This window comes from Melospiza melodia, chromosome 15 (genome assembly GCF_035770615.1).
Source record: "Melospiza melodia melodia isolate bMelMel2 chromosome 15, bMelMel2.pri, whole genome shotgun sequence".
In the NCBI taxonomy this organism is placed as follows: domain Eukaryota; kingdom Metazoa; phylum Chordata; class Aves; order Passeriformes; family Passerellidae; genus Melospiza; species Melospiza melodia.
Window position 1 is genome coordinate 12,436,898 of NC_086208.1, and position 18,361 is coordinate 12,455,258.

The 18,361-nt window shown below is 44.8% G+C and overlaps 1 protein-coding gene across 7 annotated transcripts in view; it reads right to left on the reverse strand.

The window, feature by feature from the left end:
* Window positions 1–8,886: 8,886 nt before the first annotated feature.
* The window catches only part of ARNT2 (aryl hydrocarbon receptor nuclear translocator 2), a 96,189-nt gene continuing 86,714 nt past the window's right edge, over window positions 8,887–18,361 (reverse strand). For 4 of the 7 annotated variants that reach the window (XM_063169834.1, XM_063169831.1, XM_063169833.1 and 1 more), the window contains 2 exons: window positions 15,772–15,908; window positions 8,887–13,457 (listed from right to left, as the gene is read on the reverse strand). In XM_063169834.1, the coding sequence (XP_063025904.1) occupies window positions 13,359–13,457; window positions 15,772–15,908 (236 nt within the window). In that variant the 3' untranslated portion in view covers window positions 8,887–13,358. The remainder of the gene's footprint in view (window positions 13,458–15,771; window positions 15,909–18,361) is intronic. The other 3 variants (XR_010029632.1, XR_010029631.1, XR_010029633.1) reach the window with 3 other exon arrangements.

The following is an 18,361-nucleotide window of genomic DNA, read 5'->3' on the forward strand; positions in this document are numbered from 1 at the left end:
AGAATTCAGAGCCAGTCCATCACCTCGGACAGCTGACAAGGCCCTGTGTGAGAAACTCAGGTCTGAGGGACCCACCTGCAGCCTCACACAGCTGCCAACAGCTGCCTGCTCAGGACAGGGCTGCTGGAGCATCTCCTGGCGAGCCCAGCAGGATCCCATCTCACCTGCTCCATGAAGGGCTCCATTCCCATGCTCAGCTCATCCTCACTCCTGGAGTGTGCGAGAGACCCAGAGCTGCTCACCCAGGGAGCAGAACACCTCTGCTGGTGCACTGAGGCCAGGTAAGAGGTTAATCCACCTCATTGCTATCACTGTCAGCTCAAATCTCTGCACCTGGGGCAGGTACCACACTCAACACATCCACGGAGGCATTTTCTCACCCACCGGGTGGGGTCACCCCCTGGAGAGAAATCCAGCCCAGAGAGGGCTGGGGATGGGAAAGGGAAGGGCAAGGAAGAAGGGGGAAATCGTGGAAGCAATGGTCCCAGCAGGAAACCCTGATAAGAAATAAGTCATGAGAACTCCCTAGCCATGATCTGCTCTGTGAGAAATATCCGCTCTCAGCATTGCCAACCCGGGCGTTTTCTTTAACATCCAACACTCAAACTATCTTCCTGCCTGTACCAGGCATTCCTGCTTCATTAGAACACCTGGAATTTCCGAATCATCTGTGATTTCTCTCCCAGTGACAGAGTGCCTTTTGATTTCTATTATCCACTGCCCAACATGATAGCATGAGTAGGGATTGCAGGCTCCAACACAAGCCCCCTTGAACAAAGAATAAAGTAATTCCTTATCAATGCTCAGAGCCCCAGCCTGAGATGAGCTGTGCTTTTTGCAGTGCTTGGCTCACTACTTACTGCTGTCATTCAGAGTCCAGACCCAGAAAATCTCTGTGGACCTTGAAGACTGTCAGACAAGTCTGCTGCAGGTGACACAGCAGGTGAATGTTCCTCTTTCCTGTTGTGACCGTGCAGTCGGCAGCACAGGAACAGGGTTGGATCTCCAGCCCTGCATGGGTCCACCTCCCTGGGGAACCTGGCTCTGCATGTAACTGCTGGAGAGGAGCAGAGAAAGTACTACTGATAAACACTGCAGAAACAACGTGACACATATGTGAAAGCAAAGCCGAGAGCCAGAGGCTGCTCCTGTGGCGAAAGCATTCCCATCCTGTAGAGCAGAGTGTGCAGCAGTGGGATCAGGGAAATGCTGTCACTTAGCAACTGCATTAACACAAGAACCAGAACCAAACTGAGGTGAGAAATGTCATTATTTTTTGGCGCAGCTGTGCCCACATGCTGGAGCAAAGGGAAGGGATTTGAGGCCTGGGATGCTGGTGCCACCTACACAGCCAAGAGAAGGGCCCTTAACAGTGAACAAGGGAGTGAGTACAGCAGTGGTGTTCCTCTTAAGATGTGAGTCCCACTACAAACTGAAACATTTTGTCAGAGGAATCAGCTCATTCAGGTTCTGAGGCACTTCACTTACCCAAACCCACTGTTTTCTATTCTCAGAGTGGTAGTAGATGGCAACCCATTCTGTTTTTTCTAACAAAACCCAGCAAAAATTCATTGTATTGGACGCTGCTACAACTGCGTTTGGGAGGATGGGCCACATTAAATACATCCCTTGTTCTTCTGTACCCTGCAATGCACAGACAGAAAAGAGGCATTTTAATGAAAAAATAAAGATCACTTGTTGGGTGGCTGGCCATGTCCTACACCAGGCAAGTTTTGTCCTGTCATAATACAGACAGAATGAGAAAACACAGCACTGAGCATGGGTGCTCAGACTCATTAACTGACAGCTTTGATTATTACAGCAATATATTTTTAAGCAGGGGTGGATGGTCATCAGCTGAGGAAATCTCCTAAGGTGAAGAGGTGCCTTTCCTACCTGCCATATGGACACCAACACATCTGTCCCCAAAAGCAGCTCTCAAGTCAGGAACCACGCTGGAAAGCAGAGTCTGGTAGAGAGGAAGAGACTCACTCTTCCAGGGAAAATGAACTTGGTCATGTCACCCACAGCCCCAGACAGCAACATTTTCTGTAAAACTTTTGTTTTTCATTTCCTTACTTTTTGTTTGTGAAAATATCATCCTAGAGGAGGGATTTAGGATTTGTGCTTACAAATAAAATAGACTATAACTTGCCTAATGGGAGCAGTTCAGTTTTACACGGTTGTCTCTTGACATGTTTACACAGCTGGCCAGATACCATTGAAGCATATTTTCTCAAGAGGCAGTGTGGTCTAGTGGAACAAGCACGGGCCTAGCAGTCAGGAACTCCCACGTTGCAATTTTGGGTCACCAGTGGTTTGGTTTGGTGCACAAAACCATCCAACCCCTGTGCATGTCAGTGTCCCAAAATGACACCTCATTTGGGAGCGTGGTGCTGAAAATCCACATGGGGATCTCTGGGAGAGGATCAGAGCCCTGATGTGGCACCCAGAGCGAGAAACACACAACTAAAGACTCTGGAGGGATGGGCTGGAGATGCTTCTGCATCCTCACCTCTGGTGGGTTTGGCTTAGGCAGTCCCTGAGTCAGAAATGATGGACCTGACACGGTCCTGTGCAGGCTCTCCTGATCCAAACTGAGATCATCCATGAGCACTCATCCATGAGCACTCTTCCCAGCAATGATCACAACCTTCTTGGAGAGACCCCCAGAGCTTTGCAGATCCTTAGTGAAGTGAAAAAGTCAACAAGCAGCAGAGCTAACTTTTAGCTCAGGAATATGAATGGCTAAAAACCATCAATTTCCAAAAACCCGATGAGCCCATCAAATACTACATCTGAACAGGAGCTTGCACAACAATAGGATTTTAAGTACCATGGAATGACTGGTTATAGGTCTAGATCAGGTGGTTAAAAATCAAATAAAACCTAAGTTGATGTAATTGACAGTTCAATGATACTGAACTAGGGCCTACACTGTGACACCACTGAACTTACAGCCTTCCTTCTTAGATTCCTTCCATCCAGGATACTTTTGCCGCAGCATCAAGGCGACAGGGTAGCCTTCACATCTGTCCTACAAACTGCATGGACACCAATTCATAGTTCTGGGTGGTGATAATGGAATTAATCCTATGGGAAAACATTTTAGCTGGTAGCTAAATTGTGATCTTACCCATTAAGGATCCTCCTTGTTTAATTCTCCCACCAGTCACATCTGGCCACTGCTGTGTTTGTGCTTGACTGCTGTTAAAAAGGGTTTTATTTGATGGGATATTAGAGATTCTCCAGCAAAACAATGCTCCAAATCGGACAACAGCTATTGTGCTACATCAAGATGGTCTCTCCTTTCTCAGTGTCTCAGGGCCTGTAATAAGTTGCTTGCAGAATTCAGGGACTGGCTATGCTGACAGACTCTCTCTGGGCTTTTGTCAGCAACCTCAGGGGACTTTTGTCAACAGCTTGAGTCATTTTAGAGGAGAACTGGTCTGCTCTTTAAAGGATGGGTGTGAGAACAGCTCAGCAGGAAGGTCTGACAGGTGATGTGGCACAGAGCACTTTCTCAGGGCTTCTGGACATGGGGAAAGGATGAGTCAGGGGGTGAGGAGGTGGTCACAGCCTGAGTCTCATGGCCATGGGTGTTCAGTCCTGGCCAGCTCTGCCTGGCTGAGGAGGCCACATGGACCTTTCAACTGGCTCAGGGTGAGTGACCACATCTGGGTCTTTGTGCTTCTCTGACCCTGTGGCTGTGCTGAGGGCTGGAGCTGCCCCCACTGAACCCCAGGAGCACTGAAGGTGCAGCCCCACATGGACCCCCTGGGAAAGCAGGGCTCTCCCCAGCGTGACACCTGGTCAACCACGGCTCTGTCCAGCCAAGGATGGAGACAGAAGGATCTTTTCCCACAAACTCTCTGATAGAAGATATCCAATTTGCCCCTCCTGCACACTCACAGCTGTGCCTGCAAAGCCTGCTGTGACCTGTGTGATTCAGCAATCAGACCTTCTCCTCCTCCACTGCCCAGCTCTGAGTCTGGTGAGGAAACAGAAGAAGCTGGGAACCATTTCAGTGGCATTTCTGGGCATAGGTGAGAAAAGTACCACTTTTACCTCAATTTCATAGGTGACAGGGAATCAACAAATCTGACAAGCAGCATTTAGTTTCTCAGAGAAACATTTTCTCTTCTGGATGGCAGACTTAAACAGCAAAGAAATTTGTCCCTTCAGGGTATCTTTAACCCAATTTTAGAACCTCCTGGAAGTCAGAGCTATTAATGGACTTGTTGCTGGAAGCTCAGCTCCAGTGTTTTAAATGCTCCTGATGGGAGAACAAGTACAAAACCAAGAGGAAAACAGGAATCTGTTATCTGATATTCCCACCCCTGCTCATAAAGTTCTCTTTTTCAATGCTGGAGTCTTGGCTGGTGTTAAAGAGAGTCTTGTAAAATTACCTTGACACCTTATCAACATTAGTACAAAAATCCACCCACCCTTCATGACACGGTGGTGCAAGGGACAAAATGGGGATTTTACAAACCTGTCAAAGGAAATCTGCTTCCAGGACTCGACAGTTCTGCAATGAAGTGTTGTGTATCTATAGTGATCTATAAATATCAAACATTACCTTTCACTGAATTCAGATTTTTGCGTTTTAGTAGCCTTATTTATATAATTGACACTTGCTTCAGTGGGTTTGCTCCAGTATTTCATTACCAGCTGATATATCCAGGTCAGCCTTGGCAGGTTATTGCAGAACCCCACTCCCTCAGCAGGATCTGAAAATTTAGGTCAATTCACATAACTTTGATGAACCTTTAGAACTAAAATGATTAAAGTGACAACTTCCATTGATTCCCTGCTGAGGCCTCCGACCTTAAATCACAGAGGTCACAAAAAATATGTGAAGAATCTAAATAAACTCCTATTCAGAACTCCATTAGATTAAGCATCTCTGTGCAGTGGGGGGGATCAATATGGCTTAAAGGAAGTGCACAATGCTTTATAGTTTCTCAATAATTAAAATGTCTCATCGGAATTTCACAAATTTCACTGAATACTTTTTTTTCTCAACCTCACCAAATGAGTTTTTAAACAGGCAAAGATAAGCATTTCAAGTTACCAAAGTATCAATTCTGCAAATTTTTCACAGAACTGCTACCATCTACTTTCAGGATTTCATAGATTAATAATGTTCAGTCAGAGGGCTTGGTAGTTTTCCGTGCCATATCAGAATGGATGTAAACATTCAGTGCTTGAGCTTTGTGGGTATAATGACAAAGATCCCTTCCTACATCACCAAATAAATCATCAGGCAGGAACTTCTCCTGACTACGCAGGACAACCACGATGACACATGGGCTTGGTATTGAAGAGGCCACGACTCCTTGACACTGCACAAAATCACTGTCCCAGCCCAGCCCTTCTTTCACTATAGCATCATTTTTTCCATTTTGGAACAGAAGCTGAGCAGCCACACACTGGAGAGCACTGGGAGGAGGCCCAGGAATGCAATCCCACCTCTGCAAGCTGTGCCAAGGGGACACTGGGGAGGTGACAAGCTGGTGTTTCCAGGTACCTCTTAAGCAGGGGAGCTCCATGTCATTCCCATTTCCCAGAGCAGAGCATGCTGCAGCAAGCTGACTCCATCTGTCCCCACATCCAGGGACCAGCCTGAATTACCTTAACCAGCTCCAAATTTTCAGGATACTCTGCACTCTCTCGGTGCCTGGAGAAGGCAGCAGCAGGTAACTAAGCAGAAGAAGGATGGCACACGTGCATTAACAGTCCCATTTTAAAATGAAATATAATTTAAATCAGCAGCACCAGCACTGTACAGTGTTGCCTCCTGATGACTTTTGCTCCAGATTATGTGAACCACAAACAATGTAACATTTGTTTGAGTGTGATTTACATGAAGGAAGTTATCCCACAGCATTTACAACACCTCTGTGAGTCAGGCTTTGGTGTCCTTGGTCTGTCACATGCAGGAGGTGCTGAGGAGAGAGAAGGGCTGCTCCTGGAACAATTCCACTGGACAAACTCCTTCATTGAGTGGGCAGTATTATTACTCACCATTTGCCCCCTTGCACATGCCCTGCAGTGATTGCAGTGGGTTGTGTTTACAAGTGCCAGGGCAGTATCCAAGTATTTTCAAGCAGGAATATGCTGAAACTTGGTAAAAAAGGATGGAAGAATTCATCCTGTATCTGTCCCTGTTATATACAACTTGGAGAGAAACAGGAAAAATTAAATGAGTAATACCTCCTGAACTACGATGGTATTTTGATAGAAATAAGGCTAAGAAATAGCTCTGATGGAAAAATAAAGAAAAATATATTTCTATCACCATAATGAAGACTCAACCTGTTGTAAATGATTCATTAGTGCCAGCTGATAGAGGCAAAGATGGTGAGTGTAGCAATACAATGAGCTTGTGTGCTCTTTTGTGCTCATTTAGCAAATTGGAGGCCACAGACAACAAAGCAAACACCAACTCAGGTCTTCAAAATCCTTGCTCCTCAGTGGCAATGGGTCTGTCAGGCCAGTAATCCCAGTGCTAAATGGAAAAAAACTATCCTGTGATTTTATTTGGTAGACTGAAGCCACTTCCCATCGGGGCCACACACAGAACTGCACTGAGCTCCCAGGGCAGGGCCATTAGCCCCAGCACAGCCAGGGATGGGCAGCAACTGGGGAGGCTCTGAGAGACACCCAAAACATGCTTGGGATGACAGAGTGCACCAAAGTAGCTCGACCTTGCACTGCTTCTTGTTTTCAAAAATGTTCCAAGTATTTAAAACTTCATCTTCCTAACTGGAAAGAGGTGCTTTGCTATTTTTAACAGGCAGCAGCAGGACACCAAATGTTGGGGGATCTCTAACGAGGGGTGTGTGACTGGGGAAAGCTCCAAATCCACAATGGGGATGTCCCCTGTCCCCAGGCTCTGTCTGCACAGCTGTCACTGCATTGGTGTGGGTACAGCCCTTACACTTCTGTCTGCAAAAGCCATGGCAATGCATTTCTGCACTTCTGCACTGTCCAGGGTGAGCCTAGCAGTGACATTTTTTTCAACTGGGTCCCAAATGGCACGTTTTGTATATCAGTATTTAGTGCCAGTCTATAATTAGAAGATAATTTTTTCCAGAGCTAATGAAAAGATGCCCTAGCAACCCCTGGATATGATCCCAAGTCCATTAATACAGCTCAAGTGATTCCATTTCATTTTATGTGGGACAGACCACAAAGTTTGAAGAGAGATGCTGCCAAGTATTTTCAAGCAGGAATATGCTGAAACTTGGTAAAAAAGGATGGAAGAATTCATCCTGTATCTGTCCCTGTTATATACAACTTGGAGAGAAAGAGGAAAAATTAAATGAGTAATACCTCCTGAACTACGATGGTATTTTGATAGAAATAAGGCTAAGAAATAGCTCTGATGGAAAAATAAAGAAAAATGTATTTCTATCACCATAACGAAGACTCAACCTGTTGTAATGATTCATTAGTGCCAGCTGATAGAGGCAAAGATGGTGAGTGTAGCAATACAATGAGCTTTAGCTGCATTTTATCCCTGCATGCAGCCTGGATGGATTTCTGCCATGGTGTCCTGCTGAGACCATCAGTGACCATCAGCCACCAAGCACGAGGCTCCATTCCACACCCAGCATCTCCAAACCCAGATTCCACACCAGAATCAGCACCTCCCAGCACTCCACACCCAGCTGTCACCACAGAAGTACACTTGATTTGGCACGTGAGAGCACAGCTAAGGATGACCCACACGAAAGGAGTGCTAGGAGGGATCTTAGAACAGCCCAACCTCACTGTACCCTGCCTGGCATGGGTGCAACACCATTCTGTGTGTGCCTTTCTATTTGGATAATGTTCTTCAAAAGCAACTACAAGCCTATTAAACTGCACCAAAAAGCAGTTTAAAGAGCTGCCAGGATGAAAGCGGCTGCACTTCCAAATGGGGCTCAAGGTCTGGCACATGCCTGCTCATCAGAGATGCCCTCACCAGCACCTGAGCAAATGCCAGGAGAACATCACTTCGTTGAAAACTCAATTTTCACAGCAAAACAGCACAAATGGCCCATTTTCACTGAGCAACCTGTGTCTCTGGGATGAACACAGTGAGCAGAGCCCAGCGGAGCAGGAGGGGCTGGTGGCTGCCTCTGATTGATGCCATCCCAGTGCCCCAGTTCCCAGACAGGTCCCAGCAGAGCTCTAAAAATGGAGTATGAGCTGTGGAAACACCACCTACCCCAAGCCAGGAGTGCAGGCCCTGGAGCACAGTGTCCTCAGCTCTTGCCATGGCACAGTCACCAGGTTCCTGGGTTCATGAGCAAGGTGAGTCCTGCTCACAAAGCATCAAGTAAACAAAGAAATAACAATATAAATGCAATGAGGACCCACAGTGAAAGGCAAATGGGCCTTACATAGGCAATCTGAAAAGGCCACCAGAATGTTTGTGGCAAGGATACAAGTATTTTTTGACTCTGAACAATGAGACCAAAAGGTAGACAAGGAAACCACTGCGATACCACCCCACGGAGTGAATAAATACTGCCCCAGACCATGAATTAGCTCCAAACCAATTGTGCTCTAATGAAATCCTCTACAATACAGCCACCAGTTCACACACCTCAGCATCATCAGTAGAACAGGCTGTTAATTAATGCTTTTCTGGAACAGTTTTAAAAGTTGAGCTCTCAAACTATCATTCCTCTCCTGCTCCCTCTGGACAGCCTTTACAAGGCAGATAAAAGAGGAACATCCTGTCCCCAACCACACAGCACTGGAGGAGATTTCAAAGACAAAGATCAATGCCTCATCTTCTGATTTTTGGCATGGATCTTATAACTCAGGGTTATTTCTTACTTGACAATTCCCAAAAGCACATTTTACTTATTTACAGAAAGACAGGAATTAACAACAACTCATGGCATTTTTATTTTAATGAAATTTAAAAAGGCAGTTATTAGTTATACATACACACAACTGATTCTGTACTTGTTAGTCATAAATATAGAACATTCAGAAGTACAAAATACACTTTATCCACAGCACAATTTCACATCAATATGAAGAGTTTAAACAGATACGTAACCAAGTGCCTAACAATGACAGAAGCCCATTTTTGGAGTTGTTTCCCTTTTTTTTTTCCTTTCCCTTTCTTTTTAAAAGACCATTAATCTACACAAAGTAATCAGTGCCACGGTCATCAGTTTCATGAAATGCACTCTGGTTTAGAGTAGGAGAAGTCTGACCTTTTAAAGACAATTAGACGCCATCACCTTTTCTTTGCTCCATTATCAGCAACAAGCCCAAGCCCACATTCTCTTCTTCTCACAGTTAACAACTGTGAAAAATGGGGCTCTGGCAAAAATCACCTGAAGCCAAACTTGAGCACTGCCAGGAAAAGTGAAAATATCTGAACTAGAAATTAGTCCACTCGATACCTTGCAAACAAAGAGCAACAGCAGTATGACACCAATAAGGCATTAATGACAAAATGGCTGTATTATTCTTGAAAAAAGAGTACACCTATGTATAAAAATATATGTCATAGCAATTGGGTAAATCCAACACTATTTAACACTGTGCCAAAAGTAATTAAGAGTTAAAAAGGCAGTTCTGCAAGAAGTATTTACAGTTTCATACTGTACTTCAAAAGAAAAGAAAAGGCAACAAAGCTACAAATGGAACTATCTGGTTAAAGCATCACTGTAGGTACTGCCAGTAGCACTTGTACAAGTAATGTGATGGAGTCTTGGATTGTTCTGAATAAATGAATATAAATATTTTAGTATCTAAAACTGTCTCAGTCTACATGTCTGCTCCTTGAAATAACTCACCCAGACCATCACTATTTGCAGTTTCCTGCTCCATGACTTTAAAACCCAAAAGATTCAGTTTCAAGAAACACTGTGTTTGCAACAGTTCAATCAGAAATCTCAGCTTTATTTCCAGCTTAGAAAAAAACCCACAAAAGGAATGAGAAATCCACCACCTATGAAATTCTGGAAATTGGAAGCCAAAGTGCCAACAAAGCTACACTGAGAGCACGTAATAAAAACATCAGCATTCCCAATGCACCTTGTAACTGCAGCTACAGAGTAAGCTAAGTAAGGAAACACAAGATACAGCACAGCCAAGGCTACACAGCTCTGTCAGCCACAGCACCTGGGGGCTCTTGGGGAGGAGCAGGCAGGAAGGACACAGAGGGGCAGGGCAGAGCCTCACCTGCAGCATGAGCAAAGCCTCTCTTGCATCAAAGCCTCACCTGCAGCAAAGCCTGTCCTGCAGCATGAACAAAGCCTCTCTTGCAGCAAAGCCTCACCTGCAGCAAAGCCTGTCCTGCAGCATGAACAAAGCCTCACCTGCAGCATGAGCAAAGCCTCACCTGCAGCAGTTCTGCCTCAGAAGCACCAGACTGCCAAACTCAAGGATTGCTCCCTCCTCGTGGCTGGGAATGGCAGCCCAACACCTCCCAGCCAGGCTGGGGGAGATGGGGGGCCAGGAACGGCAGAGGAGCAGGGCAAGGGTGGAAATGCCAAGAGTAAAGAGCTGGCTTGGGATGGCACAACAGAAACAGCTGACAGGGAAGACCCAAAGCTGGCACTGCCCACACTGCCCTGGACAGAGCAGCCATCACCTTCCCCAAGCAGGAAGGAGCCCACAAGGTGAGGAGCAGTCCATGCTCTGATCCCTCAGGTGTACTGACGTCAAAAAAAACAACAAGAAAAAGAGAAATGTGCTTAAGTTTCTTCTAACAGTGCACTTTGAACTGCACAACCAAAATCTGTACACGGGAAGCCTTCTTCAGTAGTAAAAAACCCACAGCACACTGAGGAAGTTATCATTGCTGATGTCAGGAGAAAGAAAATGACTTTTAAAACCTTATTTTTAAATTGAATTCAGGAAGTAAAGTAAACTATAAATATACTCAGAGCAGTTTGCTGGGTAAAATAAAACACAGGAACAGCACTTTTTAGCTGAATTCATTATTCACTTTATGGAAAAATTTATAAAAATTTCAGAAGAACTGACATTTATCATGTCAAGCATCTTCTGTGGAGAGACACAAACTGCTCACCTACTTCTCCCTCCCTCATAGGCAGCCACTTTCAAAACCCTGCACAGACAATGAGCACCTCACTACTGGTGCAGCACCCAGACACCTCTTAGAGACACCAGTGAACTTTACAGCAGAACTTCCTTTGCCTCTCCAATTCCATGAGCAGCATGAGGGGAAAGGGGGATGGCTCCAAGAGAATAAACATCCATGTATTTAAAAGCAAAGTGCATAAGCACATGGCTTGCTCACCTAAGATGGTATTTCCAGATCTCTGGGGAAGAAGAGATAGGAAGATTTTTGTTTGTTCTCAGTGTGATTTGGTGAGGCAAGTGCAGACCAGGAGATCTGAGGCCTCTCCAGTACCTCATCTAGAGATATACAAAACTGTCCTAAAAATAAAAGACTCCCTAGCCCCACTTGCACATAGGGTAAGAGATTGGTCCCAGATTTAGTGACAGAAATAGAAAGGAGGACTCTTCCTGGCTACTGAACACGGCATGCAGATCTGGGAGAAGGCTGGGACAGCCCCAGCAGTGCCAGCCCTGTCCCAGGCCAGGCTCACCTGAACCCTGCCTGGACAGAGCAGGGCCTGCCTGCCCCCCAGGACCTCACCCCAAAATATGGACTGTGGTGATGAGCACCCTGTCCCCACTCAGACACACCCCACAGTTTGAGAGGGGCTATGAGAAGGCAGAGCTCAATCCTGTGAAGTCTAAGAATGGCTGCACACACTGAGATCTTCTGGATGGGGGCTGGGGCTGCTCTTCCCTGAATGCCCAAAAGCTGAGGGAAGCTGCCCCTTCCTCCTCTGCACCCAACCTCAGAGGTCATGAACAACCTGCATGCAGGAACTTGGGGCTTTGTGAGTGATTCTTTGTGCTCCCATTCCAGAAGAAATGATCGGGATAAAATCCTGACAATCCAACCTCTGTAACTCATCATGCACATGAAATACTGAACAAAAAGATTCCTACCACATGTCTCATGAAGATATATGGCAGGTGACTCGCCCAAGAGGAAGGTGATTAACTTACCTCTGTGGAAAAGCATACAGCATTCAGAGCAGTCAAGAGTCCTCAACAAACCTGGTATGCTGAAAATGCCATTTTTAACAGAACAGGGTTAACAGAAGCATTTGCTTGGGAATCCAAGCAAAAATTCAAGTTATCACCGTGTATGCAGTGGACAATAGTCCAATCAATATCTATTACCAACTCACTTTAAAAAAATTATACACTACAAAACCATCTCACTGCTTGCAGCAAATGAGCTTGAACGATTTCCTAGTAACAGGCCACCACCTTCCACAGTTAAAATGTGAGGTTTCACAGTATAAAAAGTACTCCACAGAAAGGAAATGCAGCTAATATAGAAAATGCAATCTCAATGTGTTTACAGTCATCTTTTAAGAGGCAATATTTTTGGGAAAGCAAGAACAATAATAATTAAAGCAGCCAGTGAGAAATGTACAAGGTTATAGGCCTCAATTCAGTGCAAAACCAGACTAATAGCTTATGTAAGTAAATGTTTGTTCTGAATAGAGAACCACCTGAATTAAAAGTAAGAACACCTATGTGAAGTGATGGAGACCCCCACGATATTCAAACCCTTCACATACATCATCAACCTTTCCAGTACACTCCAGAATGGACCCTTTGTAAAGGCAAAAGAAACCAGTACAGGAAATCACTTCATACAGCACAAGATATACATAAAGTACCAAAATGTACACACATTCAAGTTTAAGTTAGAAAAGGCAGAGCTGAATCTTCTGGTGGAGAGAGGCCTACATTATGTTGCTTAATCTCAACATTTAAAGTGACCTAAAACCTACAAGAACCAAAGAAAACAGAATATTGTGTCTGTTTCCAGAAACTTAAGCTTAAAGCAAGGCATCGAAATTGAGCGGTAGGCACTGTAACGAGACATGACCTTACCTTTTCTCTGTTAGTCTTTGTTACTTTGTTATCTATTGAAAAATTACCATTCAAAGGAAATATTATGCATCATTCACATTCAAATATTTGAGACTCAGAGATTTTTTTTTTAAAAAACAAGCAAAATTTTTATCTCTGAGGTAGATGACAATAAAATAAAAAAAAAATGGAGCTGTCAATGAACACTAACAAGTGCTGGAGCTCCTCTGTTGGCACTGGTGCACCCCAAGGAGGAGAGAGCAAGCCCTACACCACTATCTGAAATGTGAGAAATGTGTCTTCTGGTTTAGTAGCTTCTACAGAAATGCAACACAGAAAAAGCAGCGCCAAAATTACACTGAAATGGCCTTGGAGTAGAAGAACTTCCATTTCTGCTTTGCAAGCTACTCGGAAAATGGTGGAAACATGCCCAGGTCAGCAAAATCTTCAATGTTGTAATTGCCAGTACCCTGTGTGGGATCCCCAGGCATCGGCAGCATGTCCTGCACGATAAGGAAAAATCAAAGTGAGGTCTCACTTGCCAACACATTATCCAGACACAAACTGTTTCCTGTTCATCTTCCCAGTGTAAAACCAGAAAAGGCCACGTTTACATAAATAAGGTGAAAACCAGACCTGTGCAGAGGGCTGGGCTAAGGTTTATGTGCTACTTATGGTTTGCTGGAGTGTTTCTGAACAAGAGGTGGAACTTAAGCAGGGCAGAAGTTTTGCTCTTTTGAAATAAAACACATTTTCCTCCCAGACTGAAACAGCTCCTCTTGGAATGGGAGCTACACATGGAGAGAAGCAAACTCTCTGGTTTCACTGCATGGGGAGTGTGCAATATCTCACACACTGGAGCTGCAGCTGTGTCAGGATGGGTTTGGGCAAGGTCTCACTTCCCACCAGCACACTCTAGGTGAACGCTGCTCTGTGGAACACTCAGGACTAACATCACCCCAGCTAACAAGGTGCCCAAGCAGCCTTCATGGATGTACAGAGGCAGGAAGTTCTCAGGAGTAATGGGATTTCGTGGTAATTGCTCTCACGTGTCTTGAGCCAAGTGAGGTCTCTGCAGGAGGCTTCAAAAAACACTCAACCTTTCCTCTCAGCTGGAGACTGCAGCCACAGGGAGAAGATATCCCTTGCTGGGAAAACCAGAGTTTACACTTGCTTTTCCTGTCAGTCTGTACAATAATAAACTCTTACCACAAAGCCAAGTCTTGCCAGGGATGGCTCAGTATCCTCACAATAAAACAAAACCAAAAAGCAAGTAAGAAAGCTCAAGGGATCTGCTCTGTGAAAGAACTGAGAGCTGCTGCGTACTGGGAAGTTCCTCCAAAATAAAAACTGATTAAAATCCATCCAAAATCTTCATAGCATCCTTGCCAATGTGGTGAGAGAGACTCTGAACATAGCTAGCAGTGTCTGAGCTGCCACGGTCAGCCTTCGTCTTCTGACCAAAACTTGGACTCTTTTTGATGTTTTCCCACACTCTCTCCCAGCCAAGGGGAAGCTGTAGGTGCTCCCTCCTGTCTCCATTTCCATCTCTGAAGGCATTTCTGCTGCTGGAGCCTCTGTGGCCAAGTCTCCTCAGGCACAGATCCAGCAAGGTCTCCTCTTGAGTCTGCCTCTGTCCCTAAGCCCAGCTAACCCAGGGCTGGCTTTGGGCACAAGCCAGGCAACTTCTTGGAGGCCTTTAAACTCATCCAAGTTTCTTATCCCATCCAGCTATTTCCCTAATGTCCTCCAAACACATGGTCACCTCCAAAGCTCTGCAGATGAGCCCAGCTCTCCTTTTATCCCATGGTCTTCCTTTCCAGTAATTTCATGAGAAATTTGTTAAGAAACAAGCAAGACACTGCTTGGAGCCCCATGTCTCTTCTGGCCATCAAACCGTGCTGCCATCAGCTCCACTGGAATTACCCTGAATATCCTCTTGGATAGCAATTAACCTCTGCTAACACAAAGAAATGCCACAGACCAATCTTGCCTGGGCTCTGGGCTAAGAGCACACAGACATGCAGCTATTCCAGATGAAGGGCTGTTGTTTGATCTTGTGTGAAAGCAATGGTTCATCCACACAGGAATATTCTCACAGCTCTTCTGCAGCATTCTTGCACACGAGCCCAGTCTTGCAGGTGGATTTACTTTCCAAAAGACAAGGAGGTGCCCTGCTTCTAAACCTTGCTTGGGGCTTGAACTGTCTTTCCTGCATTTATCTGCATTGTTTTCTTGTAAACTGTCTTCTTCATCTAATTTAAAAACCAGTTATACAAGGACAGATATGTTATTAGTCAATGTACTCTATAGTAGGACTTTGCTATCTGTAGTCAAGACTCAGAATTATAGTTAATTAGATAGCTGAAGATGATTGTTTACCCCCTGTCTGATATCTGACTGGGTTTAACCTTAAAAAAATATTGTCCACTATCGTCTGTGCATTATCAGACTCCTTTCCTGCTTGAACTGTCAAAGAGAATGACAGTGATATCTAATTGAACTTGAGATGTCAGAGGCAGGCACTAGGATAAGAAAGACACTCCACTTGGGAATACTTCATGGGTTCACTGCAAAAGATGGAAGCCCAAAGTATAGGGTGCAAAGAGAAGGGAAAGCAGCATTCTACATCAGCAAAGATGCTGCTGTGAGGCAGAAACACAAACCACTCCAATAGCTAAGGACAGCTGGGAGCAGTGCAGGGCTGTGGCAGCACAGAGCAGCAGGGAAGGGCTGCAGGCCCTGCTGCACCTGCTCCTCAAGGGCCACAGCTCTAACTCAGACTGAGAGGTGATGAGAGGGACCCTCACTGCTCACCTGGAACACCTCGGTCTGGTTGGGCTGTGGGTGGGAGTGCTGGTCACCGCTCTGCTGGTTGTGGTGCTGGCTCTGCCACTGCGACCACACCTCGGACGGTCTGCCCTGGAACTGCCCGCTGCTCTGGCCGCCTTCAGCTGCAAGAAAAGGCACAAGTCAGGGAGCAGCTCCTCCAAAACACCTGCCTGCTCTGGGGCAGCATCCGTCACTGCTGGATTTGCAAAGGAGCCTTGGAGAAAGGCCCTGGGTGGCACCAGCCCTGCCAGGAGGAAGCTGGAGGGAGTTCCAGCCCCAGAGCAAAGCTCAGGGCCATGGCTGCACAGCCAAGAACTGCCCAGGGCAAAATGCACAGTGAGCCAGGCACTGCAAGACAATTTTCAAGCATCCCCCATCATTTTTTAATCAATAATAAGGAGTATTTTTCATTTAACTTAAAAACCAAACTTCACCATCTGAATGCTGTTTCTCTTCAAAACACTGAATTCTTGTGGAGCAGTGGCTGCACAGTTTGATACTCATCTAAGAAGCAAGTAAGCAGATCCAGGATTTTTTTAAGCAGATGTAGAAACAGTATGATCAACAGACAACAGACTTCCTGATTAAATACAGGCATTGCTGGACTGTCTTGTCCTCCAGTGATACATCTGCAAAGTTATTTACTTAATATGCAATTCATAACAAATTATTATCCTGTCAATATGGTGATACTTTCCTAAAAGTCTCAGGCCATTTACATTTGACAGAGTAGCATGAATAGTAAGGCTTCATTGTAAATACAGTTTAAATGATGATTTCAAGGAGATTACTTTCTTCTAAATGGTCCAGCAGAAAAAAAGCATCTTGCCACACATTAATTTGGTTACTTATTACACATACATTTTTCATGAGTACAGTAACACTTAATCTGGACTCATTTTACCCTGCATTCCTACAGACTGCCACTGAATTATAATATTTTTGCATCATTTTCCATTCCTTAGTTACAGTATCTCCTTCTAAGAACTAGCATTTTAGAAAGCTTGCCACCAGGCTTATGCTTTTCCTCCAAATAGTTCTTCCTCTTTTTTCTTGTTAATGTTCTTCTCTATAAGTGCTCCAGCTATTTTTGTCTGTTTCCCTCTTACAGCAGAGTATCAAGCTGTGCATGTTTGGTTCTTCCTGATCACCAGCACCCTCTGCCAAGGGCGCCAAATTTCCTGTGCCAAACTTCCACACCTGTGCTATGCCAAGACTTTGATAGCCAGGCTCAGTTTTGTCAAATCAGCCACCACTCACAGTTATGACTTCAGAAAATACAGACACACATATTTAACCCAATCCCTTTGGCCACCAGCTAAGCCATGCAAAACAGATAAATGGAAGGTTTTACAGGAAAGTAAACAGGCTGCAGTGATGCATTTCTATCACATCCCAAGTAGATGATTACACTTCTTCCCTCACTGACATTACCACAACCAGTAATTCAGCTGACTCTAAAACCCCTGCAGACATTTTAAGTGCCAAAATAAAATTCATCTAAGTTCCCCTTTAAAAGCAAGCTGCAAGTTTGTTTTGTTTTACCTCCCCTCAGAACAACACATTGAAATTAAGTGAGTGAAGCAAATGATGCATCTTTTCAGCAGAGCAGCTCCTGCCAGCCGGCGCTCGAAGCCGCTCGTCCCCGTCAGGGCTGGGTTATTAATAGCACCCAAACTGATGTAGGTCAGGAGATGTTTCTCATTAAGTGAAAGGGTTCTTGCCAAGTAGCTTAAGCCTGAAATACAAGGCTGTCTCATAAACAAATGTACAATGCCTGGTGGAAATGGAAATGGAGGGAGGAATAAGCTGTGTGGGAAGAGCTCCATCCCAATGTCCTTTTTCTAGGCACAGGTCTGTGCCAGGTCTGTTCCTCAGGGACAGGAGCACACAACACACACCAGCACACTGCCACCTGTGCCTTTTGGGATTGCACATTATTATCACCCTCGGACATTTTTCATGGAATCCATGATATATTTTACTCTTGATTATTCTTCTGGTGGAGCGCAGAAACTTGTCAAGGGGTTACCTACTGGGTCACGGTCTGAAAGCCACCAAATTAGCACATAATGGGAAAAGAAAACCATTTCAAAACATGGCACCTACTCTGATTAGGTTGGTAGCACTGGGGGTACAAAATAAGTCCCATTTTCAGCCAAACTACAACGTGCAATCTCAGTGCAAGGGGATACCACTATGACGGAGATAAAAAATGAAAAAAAAGCAAATTGAACCAGTTGACCACAATTGAGGAGGATGGTTACTAGTCATATAAACAAATTTTGAATCTTTCAAGACACAGTTTACTGGGGACAAAAAAAGTTCCCTCCTACCATAAAATGACAATATTCTGAAGTGTGTTGGATGTGGAGGAGATGGAGCATGGAGAGAACAAGTCAGTTCTCTCTCTCTCTACTCGGCAGCAGAAAGAAAAACCCTTTCACAACGTGGGCTTCCTGACTGACCCACCAAAAGAACAATAAAAAACAATTTTTACTGATTAAATATTGGAAGATGATTAACCATTAATAAAAGATGATAACCATTAATGAAGTCAATGGTTAATGCTGAA